The 12751-nt window shown below is 32.5% G+C and overlaps 1 protein-coding gene across 2 annotated transcripts; it reads left to right on the top strand.

The window, feature by feature from the left end:
- Positions 1-11: 11 nt before the first annotated feature.
- On the top strand, positions 12-9557 carry LOC148607310 (matrilin-2-like). 2 transcript variants are annotated; one of them, XM_088547009.1, is made up of 5 exons: positions 12-5481; positions 6208-6263; positions 7100-7696; positions 8345-8389; positions 8875-9557. In XM_088547009.1, exons 2-5 carry the CDS (start codon positions 6218-6220, stop codon positions 9240-9242), a joined length of 1056 nt encoding a protein of 351 aa, XP_088403135.1. In that variant the 5' UTR covers positions 12-5481; positions 6208-6217; the 3' UTR covers positions 9243-9557. The 2 variants fall into 2 exon arrangements, with proteins under 2 accessions (XP_088403135.1, XP_088403134.1); XM_088547008.1 differs by having other exon boundaries at positions 12-6263.
- Positions 9558-12751: the final 3194 nt, after the last annotated feature.

The raw sequence follows: 12751 nt of genomic DNA, 5'->3' as shown, positions 1-12751 counted from the left end.
ACAACCAGCCTCGATAACAAGGTGGAGCTAGCAGTCAGTTTTATGTTTAGCTGTGTCTAAAGTTCAAGGATGAAAATAGACATACACAACACGAAATAACCATAATAACTTGAATAAAAATTAAGGTTTTTTTAGAGTACGACATTTTGTTTATTTATTGACTAACTTGGGTTCTAATTTTCCTGAAAGGGACGTGTTAAAGTATACCGGTGTCCATACGTCCGTCGTTCACGCGTTGCACATTATCTCAAATTTGCTGTCAGCACTTTTTGTGCGGAACTTTAATCTTGTTTCTCTCTGTTGATGTGAGCTGCCATATATGATATCTTTTTACATAAATTTGGGACCTAAACGTTTAAGAAGGAGTAATTTTCTGCTTAATCACTAATACAAATAAAAAAAAAACTTGCAACAATGTCAATGAAACTATTTCTTTGTATTGATCATACTTTTTATTCAACTTTTAACCATTTGTTTTTCTATTAGCAAAAATGGGCAATTACTTGGTTTTTAGACTATAACAAAAACGAAACAAAAAAACAAAAAAAAAACAAAAAAAAAAAAACAAAAAAAAACAAAGCGAAACAGAATAATTTATTTTCTTTGAATTTGGCTTTCGATTGTTGGATTTAATTTACTACACCCTCCAGAAACTAAAAGGTTTGGATCAATAAAAATATCATTGGCTGTCTCTCTGTTAGTCAGTCTATGTAAGCCTTTATCAGTCTTATTACAAATATCCTGTGTGAAGCAATTAACCGAAATCAAAATTCAGTGCTGTATCACACTTGAATTTTATGTCTATATTTTACCCATCTGTTGTGGGTTCGACATCTGCGGACGAAGCATTTTATGTTACATGTACTTGAATATGGACTTGTCCAACCTTTATTAAAAAAAATCTTTCAATAAGACATCCGTGTTGATATTCAACGTCAATACCAGACATGACCAACCGAAAATGAAAATTGAAAAAGATAAGTTTTTATTAACCAATTAAAATCGTAACTGATATACAACAAATGAATGCACATATTCATAGGATCAAACTACATATAAATCCAAAGTTCGATCTTAAATTTCAAATCTCAAAATTTTAACTTCAAGTCCTTATCAAAACATTCGAATTGATTGGTGAGTGCAAGCTCCTGGGCTATAAAAAGAAAGGCATGATGCTTAATTTCTAGTATGTAAAATGAATATTTTAATTTTTTTAGGAGGACCTTGTGATGTCCCTCTGTAAAGTAGGAACAATGAAAAAAATCAAGAAAATTTACTTGGCGTCCGTCGTCGTTAACAATTTTTCAAAACTCTCCTCCTCTGACAAAACTTGACTACTTTAAAAACCAAACAGAATGTTCCTTGGGGTATCGTGCATATAACTGGTGTGGGGATTTTTGATCCGTCGGAAAACATGGCCGACGTTACTAAAAATAGAACAAAGTGGTCAGACAGTAGTTTTTCGTATATATCTCCAAATCCATTAGGTTTAGCCAAATTATTTCTATAGCTGAAATGTCCCTTATTATACGGCCTTCAAAAGTCTTCAGGGATCAAAGTTGTAAGGTGATTCCTTGTAAGAGTTATTGCCCTTGAAAGATGATTTTTTTTTACAGTTTTCATCCAATATCATGAAAACTATAATAGATAGAAAGAAACTTCCTGTCGTTGAAATGATCATTTTGATAAGTCCTACCAAAGTCTTGCTAAGTCAAAATTGTTGGACAAATCTTTGTTAAATCTATTGCCTTTGAAAGACAAACTTTAACAAGGCGAGCAATTCAGGCTCTTGGGAGCCTCTTGTTTGAGAACCTGAAAAAAAGTAGCCGTTTGTGTTTTTTTATTTTATTAAATAACCACCCCCATTCATATCACACAAACATGTACTTTTTTATTCATTGAATCCGGATAAAATTTCCGCAGCCAGTTTCCATTGAACTCTTTGTTACATGTAGGTACATTTGTAAGTTTTCCGGAAGTTACAAGTACATACATACATTGAAGCCTCGATTGTTTCGGAGAACAGCGGACTATACACTCTGTCTAAGAAGTTGAATGTGAAAAATTCAACAGAACATGATCCACTTCACTTAACAGTAAAGATTACAGTGAATATTTCGAGTTTATCAAAATAAATAATTTACTGTTTTAATTTCCCGTTTATTTAAGGAGGTAAACCTAGAGTAAGGGACATAACTCTTAAAAATCATTCAAACTTTTTTTTTAACATTTTACATCAATCCTATGTAAGCATCTAATTAACTTGGATTAAATTTATTCTGCTTCAAACAAAAGCTTGAGAAACTTTGTTGAAATTGAATATAATACAAACATATCACTGATTTCCTGAGTTATGTCCTTTCCCTAGGTCTACATCCTTAAGTAGCAGTCTTTGTAAAAAAAAAATGGCAGATGGTGATTCATGCACGTCAACAACTCACCAAACCGTTATAGATCATATAACCAGTCTTAGTTATTGTCTCGCCTGCCTGAGACAAAAGTTGCAGAAAGGGAGACTTAGGTTTTGCTTTTTCGGCGACGGCGTCCACAAATGCCAAATGTATGTATACACAATACCCCGCAGCCTTGGTTTGTTGACTTAGAAAATTTAATGTCAAAAGTTCAACATTAAATTTTTTCATAGTTCATGTAAATATTTTTATTTGAATCCCGTTCACTGCATGAGTGGAAGGGATTTACAGTACTCCCTCGCTTTAACGCCCCTCTTTTATTGCCATAAATTTCTGAAGTCCAATTTTCCTAAAGTTATATCGATTCTATACTATGCATTCCCTTGATATATCCCCAATCTCTTATACCGCCATAACTTAGCCTGGTCCAAAAGGTGGCGGTTTAACGAGGGTGCATTGATTCTTTTTTTTTTCTGGTTCTTCTTTCTTTGCATTTACTTTTGTTTTGATGAAACTCAAAGTTCATCCATCTATCGCCTAGTGCGTTCTGCAGTGGTAACACAAAAACGATAATTTTGTAATTTCATATTATTATACAAAATATGAAAGCTACATAAAACAATGATATTTAATAACGAACACACCATTATATTGACAATATCGAACAGGCGAGACTTATCTTTGTGACAACAGTTTATTCATTTGGGGGTTGCGCTTTTGAGAATTTTTTTTTTATAAATTGTACTTGAAATTGGCACTTTAAAGGAGTTACCGTTCTTAATTTGGTTTCATTTAATTGATTTTAGTGGGGAATGGGTGTATGGCTTTCTAACAAGTGCATATCTGGATGCAGACATGATTCTCGTGATGTGAAAGTATAGCATATGTAGACTGGAAAGCATAGTTTGTTTGGCGAGGTTTTCTATAAAATGAATCATTTTACCATATTTGGCAATATCTGAACAACCCAAAATGCAATCAAACAAAACAAACAACAGGCTTAGGTAATTGTTTTCCAAAAAACATATTATCGCCCTTTTTAAATGAACATTGCCCCATTTACTGCAAAATTTAAATTTACAAAAACTGAAAGAGAACTGACAGTAATATAAATAAACAAACGGGAAATCACCCTATTTCTGTACAAATAAATTCACATGACTCATAAAAAAATCAAAAGGGAGCTCGAGCTTACATCAATAAAAAAAATTCATCAAAGCTTCACAATAATTAAGAACATCATTTTTGAACTATTGTGTGACGATTGAAAGACAGACGGGTGGACACCGGTATTCTTTATACGTCCCGTCTAAAATGCGCGAGTATAAAAGAGTAATCAAGGGAACCAAGGTTATAGCGGTAATCAAAAGAATGTAATCCAGGGACAAAGACCAGACATGGAAAACAGACATACACAACAAAGAACATAAAGTAACTAAAATCATACATACAAAGTAAGAAAAGTAAATGAGCAACTAGGGCTCCACTAAAAACTGGGAGCATGGACCAGGTGCACCCAGGGGGGTAAGCGTAATCTGCTTTTCTAGAAACACCCACCGAGTTGCTCATAAAAAGTCAAGTCCGGGGTAGACAAACGAGGAAAGGAAAACTACGACCCGTTGAATAAATCAGTTTTCATGGTGCTGATGGATACACCATAACGATCCATGAGTTCATGATGACGACCATAAAACTTCTGTAGTGATGACTTCAATCTTGTAGCAACATAACCCTGTTCCAGAAGCCTATTTGAACAAAATGTAGAATTGATTGTGAGAAGAAGAATGTATTCATTTTTTATCAATACCGAATGTTCATGCAAGTGGACATACAGGAACAAAATATATAGCACAGGAAATCGAAAACCAAATTGCGCAAAGAACGAAAAAGTACACGCTGAAAACTTATGTACGCACAGTAGAAACAGTCAATGAAAACCACGTTGGATTAAGGACATCCATTTAATTTTACTTGGGATAAAGTTGGAATCAGGATCAAAATGCTTATATCACAATTTATATTCGTTACCCATCTCCCCCCCAAAAAAACAGTACAAACCAAAGAACAAAACAAAACAAAAAACAAAAATAAAAACCCCCCGAAAAACAAACAAACAAAAAAAAACAAAAACAAAACAAAAACAAAACAAAAACAAAAACAAAACAAAAAACAAACAAAACAAAACAAAACAAACAAAAAAACACAAAAAAACACAAAAAAAACCACTGAAACCTTTTTTTAACCAACTTTGACTGAACCTTTACATGTCGTTACCGGACATATTTTGAAGTCATGTGATATTCATGTGATAGTTTCAATGAATATCAGCCTTTATAAAACCTGTCGAGACAGAACAAAGACGTCTGTCGGTTTAGACAGGGGTTTTATTGAACGACGCAATTAATTTCTTAGTCTAGTCATACTTCACCCATATGCTTATGCTTTTTATAAGTAAATCGTCAAGCTTTTTAATAATTGCCCTCATAAAAAGTTCTGACTGACCACATCCGAGCACGTCATCGGACTATATTAACGTTTGACGAATGTCGAGGTTTATTATATCCTGTTTTAATCACAGCCCGGTTAAACAAAATGTGGAAAGTTACAAAAATATTCCAATCGGCATTAAATTTTGTTTGGTCTATTAGTTTTTATTTCATATATATAAACACACACATGTGTTATATATATTTTACTAGTCGTTGGCGATTTACAATTCAAAGCCATTCATAACTTTCAAGAAAAAGGGTCAAATAGAAAAAAAAAGATAATGCTTTCTTTTTTTATTATATCATAAAAAAGAAATAAATTATAGATCTCTTCAACACAAATAGACACTTTCTGACAAAGTTATTGTATGTGTATTAGTAAAAGGACATTTTTGTGGCATTTAACGTGTTAATTAACATATCGATAACACGAAACGTCCAATTTTCACGGTCAACTGGAGAAAGAAAATTCACCGAAAGTATTGTTTCAATTAACAGCAGCTCAGATTAAGTCCAAAAGGTGTTTTTAGGAATAAACTACATTTTCGACCATCGGCATTGTTTTGAGGTACAAAATTCAGGTAAGAAATATTAAAAATCATATATTGATATCGAAAGTTATGCTTTAATATTTCATTTTGTGATCATGTTTTTAATATTATAGCACCGCATTTATTTCAAACTGCATAATAATTTCTAGCATATACATTTTTAGAATAAGTAAACATTCTACTCTAACGTACGTCTTCTGAAAATATTCCTTTTATATCAGTACCGTATGAAATTACGTAAAACCGCAAAAAAGCAAAAAAACAAAAAAACAAAAACAAAACAAAAAAAAAAAAAAAAAAAAAAAACAAAAAAAAAAAACAAAAAAAAAAAAAAAAAAAAAAAAAAAAACAACAAAAAACAAAATAACTCAGAAAGCCGAAGAATACATTTTAACACATTGTAAAAATCGAAAAACAGAACAAAAACAATGGGAATGTACTGAAGTTATAAAAAAAAATACCACTTAATTTTACGTCATCATTATTTCGTGTAAATCGTCCTATAAAAATACACACGTGCTGTAAACATTACAAGCGTATTTGTAACGTTTCACCGCGAATAAAATTAACTATTAAATCCATCCAGTGACAGAAACAGGTATTGTGCAATTTTAAACATAAATTTTATTTTCGAAAAAAAAAAACATCTTTGGGAGTAGATGAAACACGTAAATGGAAATAATTTTCACTTTTTGCAATGTGATTTCGTAGATAAAAGATAGGTAAATATGATTTCTAACTGTTTTATATTTCCAGGATTTTAAACATGATTCGCATTTTCATCACCTTGTTATCGCTCCATTTTATCAATGGTAAGTAAAGGAATGACGGTACTACGAAACATATTATTTAACCGTATGTGTCTTTGGTTATTGGATTTGTGAACTTCTAATCAATTGATAGACCTTTTTGCAGTTAGTTGACGAACATGCTCAATATACACTTCCGCGAGGTAGGACTTGGGTAGAACAACAGAATTTTCCTCGCGGAAGTGTATATTGAGCATGCTCTACGCATGCTCATTGACTTTTCCACAGTTAGCACAAAAGGGTCTATTACAGAATTGGCATTACACGGATTAGTTTTTGTAACTTACCTGGTCCATGTTTGTATTTGATCAGAAAAAAACAACATTACATATAACTGGTAATGTTTGTGAAATTCAATCCGCTACTATTTATTTGAAGTGTATTAAGGCCATTACTACAAAATTTAATGAAACTGAACAAAACATTGCTACATGTACATGAACAACAAGAATAACAAATTATTACTCATGTAAATGAAAATATTCAAGTATGCATGTAGCTTTAAATGTTATGAGCAAACAGTCTGCTTACCAGTATACAGGTAAAGTTTGACATAATCTGGATTTCATGTCACTGCGACGGTATATTTTAACATAGTTTTCTATAATTCAATTTTCATGATTTCTTTACGTTCACTATACAGTTGAATGTATGGTTTTGCCAAATATCAATATAAACGTGTCATCATTTTTATCATATTTTACTTTGGTATATTTTAACATAGTTTTTCTATAATTCAATTTTGATGATTCCTTTATGTTCACTATACAGTTGAATGTATGGTTTTGCCAAATATCAATATAAACGTGTCATCATTTTTATCATATTTTACGTTGCAGCTGATTGCGGAGGAAGTGCAGACATCGTATTTGCAGTACCAGGCAGTGGTCATATTCCAGGAGAAGAGTTCTTCCCTTTTGAAAGATTTTTGACCATGCTTGTAGACTACTTCCGGTTGGATGCTGACAACATAAACATTGGGCTGATTCTTTACGGAAGAGAACCTATCCCAGTAAGCTGGCCACAGCCAGCAAAAGACCAGACACAAATTAACACAAGAATAACTTTAATGACACAAAGAGAAACATACAACGGGAAACTTCGAGGAAAAGCAAACGTGGCCCAAGCTTTAAACTTAATGCAGCAAATGTTTAAAAACCCATCTGGTTATCCAATGCAGCAACCGCGTCCTGATGCAAAACAAATTGGAGTCGTGTTTACACACGGGCCATTATCACATGACCTTACAGAAGGAATAGTAGTAGCAGCCAATGAACTGAAAGAACTTGGAGTTGAAATGTACTCAGTAGGTCGACATCCAAACGGGGAATGGTTTGCTGAAATAGCCTCCAACAGATGTAATGTGTTTTCGATGGATAGTTTTTCTGCCAGTCTGAGAGAACTGTTGCCCTATATTGGCAGCAGCATTTGTACAGGTATATGTGCTTTTATGTATTTATTTAGTAAAACATTATGTTAGAACATGCGTGCTCATAAGTATGTAATACGTTAATCTGCTTGAATGTATATGTAAGCTCTTCTAACTCAAGCAAATATCTTTGAACGGATTTTATTCGAATAAGTCCGATACAGCTTTTTAAGATAAAGAATAGTCTGGAACAAAATCTTTGAAGAAAATATTATCAATTGTAATTGTACATATAAGAAATGTTTGTAAATGACCAGTGGTCGGAAAAGTAAAAATAAGTCGCAAGTTATAACGTCACAATAAAATCTCCTTATTATGACGTCATAAATTATGACAGGCTTTACCCTTATTACGACTTTTCTTTCATGTAATTCACCACTATTCAACACCAAGAAAAAGCGAAAAAGTTAAAAGAGACTGGTGTAAGCTTATCAGATGCAAGTGTGACAGTACTGTCATTGTTTCTGAAAGACTCAGGAAGATTTAATATCATTCATCTCATATGGAATTTTCCTTTTCAAAATAGTTAAATTTTGTGATATCAAAATTAGATTTGTAATATTTGCTTTATTTGTTCAAGGTATTTATAAAACATAATGTTGTGGATGGTTTATTTTATTGTTTCCTGATTTACATTGTTTCTATTTCTCTCCAGCAATAGAAAACAGTACCAATATAACTGAAGAAAACTGCTTCCCAAGTAAGTATTAGATATATTAGAACCGACTAGTTGTTCCATTTGCTATGCAGTAGTCATATCAAATTTTAATTTGTGGATAGAAATTCTTATCTTGATTTTCATGCAATAAGTAATTTCTTGGTTCCATATCCTGGAACTCTTACCTATTGTAGGAAATTTTGTTACTTTTGTGTAAAATTAGTGCAAAGATTATGATATAGCCTTGAACATCCTTTACGTCAGTCTCTATATCCGCGCCTGCTTATATAAATTGATGTCATCTTCAGAACGGTCGCGATACTTGTATTAGTTCTCATCATTTTAATAGAAAGCAGTAAAAAGTGGTGTTTAATTGCAAAACGAATAAATGATGGAATAGTCTCTATTTTCAATCATATAATTTATGCAATAACTTTTGATTGATCAATCGATCGTTGACTTCATAGATTTTATTATTCGTAGTGTCTTTTAGTGCGCTTTTAATGGTTTTGTTTTTACTTTCACAGAAATGTGGAGACCTAGTCCAAACCCACCAGTTGTATGTCCAGCTATGAACGCCATCTTCCAGGATCCCTACAATTGTGCTTACATGTTCAAGTGTGACATGAATGTTCCTACTCGGGAAAGGTGTCCTACAGGGATGCTCTTTGACAACTCTATTAAATCGTGTAACCACAAAGATGCGGTCACCTGTTATACAATGATAACATGTCCTTATCACACCGGTTTATTCCCACACCCTGAATACTGCGACAAGTTTCTTAATTGCTTTGATAGTATTCCTTATATTCAAAATTGCCCGACTGGCTTATATTTTAACCCACAAGTGAAAATATGCGAGGAAGGGTATAAAGTTAATTGCAGGGTCCATTGAGTTTTGAACATGAAACGAAATGAAAGTGCTAATTATCAAAACGTATTTAACATTTAAGAATATCATTTGCCTAATAGAGAAATCCAAAAAAGCAACGCTTGTTTTTTTATCTGAAAAAGTTCATAAGTACTGGCACAAATGAAACCTAAAAAATGATGGAAATGATTGAAAAAACGGGGGTATGGAACTGAAAATTCCGACCAATATGAACGCATGTAAATTGTTTGTTATTCATTCACTGTGTTTATTCAGATACAAGAAAACTTCAGCTGTTACATAAAAATTACATTGGTAAATAAAATTATTTTTATTGTGTTTTAAAGATCTTTTTCCTTCAAACGCCCTGTCTGTTACCAATGTTATTTTGACAAGTATCGTGTAGAGACTGTGATAGAACGACAAGAAATTACGAAGCTTAATGTACCGATGAGTACGATGATAGATTGGAAATAAAAAAAAAACTCGTACCGCTGTGACATCTATGGCAACACCGCCTGCACAAAGTCAAGCGGCCTAGACCACTCGGCCAGCTAGGCTATAGATGTCACAGCGGTACGAGTTCGAGGACCGCGGAGGGAACGACCAAAAATTTGCATGGCAAACTTAACAGTTCTAACATCGTTGGGAATTTTTCAGGCCTTTCTATACGTTTACATATCTTCCCTGTATCAATTTGATCCGATGGAGCAGTGAAGTGAATAGAGCCGTCACTTTCTGAGACGTTTGTATAATATTGATTTGTTGTGACATGCATCATCAATTTAATCCTCTATCCTACATAATGACATCTAAATGAACTGTCCCTTACTACCATACATCAGAATGTGACGACTGTATTTGCTACACTGGTCCATCGGATCAAATTGATACAGGGAAGATATATAAACGTATAGAAAGGTCTGAAAAATTCCCAACGATGTTAGAACTGTCAAATTTGCGATGCAAATTTTTGGTCGTTCCCTCCGCGGGACTCGAACTCGTACTGCTGTGACATCTATGGTAACACCGCCTGCACAAAGTCCAGCGCCCTAGACCACTCGGCCAGCTAGGCTATATAAAAATATATCTTTCGCTGGCCGGGTCATTCCTCCTCGTAGGATTAATCTAGGGTTGTAACTTAGTACACGATGTATGGTGGTACGGGACAGTTCATTTAGATGTTAATATGTAGGATAGAGGATCAAATTAATGATGCATGTCACAAAAAATCAATATTATACAACGTCTCAGAATGTGACGACTCTATTTGCTACACTGGTCCATCGGATCAAATTGATGCAGGGAAGATATATAAACGTATAGAAAGGTCTGAAAAATTCCCAACGATGTTAGAACTGGACTTTGTGCAGGCGGTGTTGCCATAGATGTCACAGCAGTACGAGTTCGAGTCCCGCGGAGGGAACGACCAAAAATTTGCATCGCAAATTTGACAGTTCTAACACCGTTGGGAATTTTTCAGACCTCTCTCTCTCTCTCTCTCTCTCTCTCTCTCTCTCTCTCTCTCTATATATATATATATATATATATATACACAATAATAACACCACTCCGCAAATTACCAATAAGCCGACATTGACTTTCATATAAACTTCATTTCGTCAGACGAATTTTATCGATGATTATTCAGATATCTATTGATTGAACAGGTTGTCCGAAAAGGTCATCCTATAAAGAACCATGAATGACAACAAACCAACCAGAGGATGAAATATAGCGGACTTGTTCCTAGTACCTGTCAAGACTTACATATATAATATGGGTCGGTCAATAATATGTTATTCAAACATTATCTACAGAATGTTAAAATAATTGTAACAAATAATAAGGAACCGGTCTTTTATCACAATACCATAAAAAAAAACTTGAACTATATATATATATATATATATATATATATATATATATATATATATATATATATATATATATATATATATATATATAGAAGTCATAAACGTCATCTCGGAATAAGTACGCAATATGTTAATACAAAATTACAAATTGGGACGTGAGAAATGTGTGGCGAATTGTTCTTTGAGCATGTGATTCGTTGTCTTCTTATGAATGTTTTGTTTATCTTAGTTGATTTAAGTTTTTTTTGTACATGTATAACAAAGACAATATAGGTATGAAGTTTGTAATGTCGAGAAGAAACGTTTTTAGAACAGTATTGCAGAAAAGGAGTCGTAAAACTAAACATATTAAAAAATAAAATACTCCACTTAGTCAGCTTCTTTGAATAATAAAAAAACACACATACACACAGACTATTGTATACTGATAATTTAAGACAAATATAAAAACATTTATAAGAAGAAACGTATTCAATAATACAGTAGCTTTACATAAGAAGCAACATTGCCTCACCGATTCAGGAACATTATAGTACATAAAAAACTGGCAAAAGGCATACGATTTAAAACAGACAATACGATAAAGGATTAAAAAAATCAAATTTTGAGAAACAATTGCTAATATTAAAATTATTAAAAAAAAATGAAACAACAACAACAAAAAAAACAAAAACAAAAACAAAAACAAACAAAAACAAAACAAAAACAAAAACAAAAACATAAACCAAAACCAAGAAAAAAAACAAAGAAAAACAAAACAAACAAACAAACAAACACACAAACGGATAATAAAAACTTATATATTTAACTACACGAAACCAAATAAAAATAAATCAATCGAAATAAAAAAAAATTAAACACAAACAAAAAGTGCATGAACAATAATACTCCATAAGAAAACAGAAAGCATTGAATACGTGCTTTGATAAGGTAAGAGTTTTTTTCTAAAACCACCCCACCGGGATGATGGTGTAACAAAAACATTGAAAGTTAAAATATGATTAAGCGTTAGCTTTTGTAAGAATCAGGCAAAAATCTGAAACATGCATATCAAAAGCCCACTGACAACAAAATATAATTCACTCAAGGATGCTTTCTCTTTTTGATTTTACCATTATTTGATCTCCATCATGGATTTGTTCAGAAACTTTTCAATAAAATATCAGAAAAATAAGGTTTTTGACAGATTTATCTTTCCTTGAAATGTTAATTTTCAGTGCATTTCAATGCATTTATAACTCAAATTCCCACGTGATATGGTAAATCTTGTCTTTTCTTGATAATGATGGTGCAAATAGTTAATTAAACGTTCAAAATGGTGGGTGTTTTAATACCATGTTTCATCCACTGCCTGATTCTTACAGATATTGTTACTTGATAGTTTAAATATGTGCCTATCAAGGAAAAACAGAACACGAAAAACTCGAAACTATGCTAGTCATCATTTTGTTCTGTTGCTGGTTGTAAAAGAAATGAACAATAATTTCGAGTAATCATAATTAAAAATGTATTCGACAAAAAAAGTCTATTATTTCAAAATATGCATTTTATAAAATATCTTAACATTAATCGTCATTTTAACCTTAAAATTTGTAACAATGATAGACAAAGAAATTTCCAAGATATATATTTAAGATCTTGTATAAAAACAAAAGT

Source organism: Perna viridis, chromosome 9 (assembly GCF_037379345.1).
Source record: "Perna viridis isolate PV_CMFRI_1.1 ecotype Kerala chromosome 9, ASM3737934v1, whole genome shotgun sequence".
Classification (NCBI taxonomy): domain Eukaryota; kingdom Metazoa; phylum Mollusca; class Bivalvia; order Mytilida; family Mytilidae; genus Perna; species Perna viridis.
The sequence above is the reverse complement of the archived record's forward strand: the minus strand, read 5'-3'. Positions and strand labels throughout refer to the sequence as shown.

Excerpts from the sequence above, each read along its gene's own strand:
- LOC148607310 (XM_088547009.1), top strand. The coding sequence starts at position 6,218 with ATGATTCGCATTTTCATCACCTTGTTATCGCTCCATTTTATCAATG. Across the intron at positions 7,697-8,344 it reads TGGCAGCAGCATTTGTACAG|CAATAGAAAACAGTACCAAT; the intron begins GTATATGTGCTT and ends ATTTCTCTCCAG. Across the intron at positions 8,390-8,874 it reads TGAAGAAAACTGCTTCCCAA|AAATGTGGAGACCTAGTCCA; the intron begins GTAAGTATTAGA and ends TTACTTTCACAG.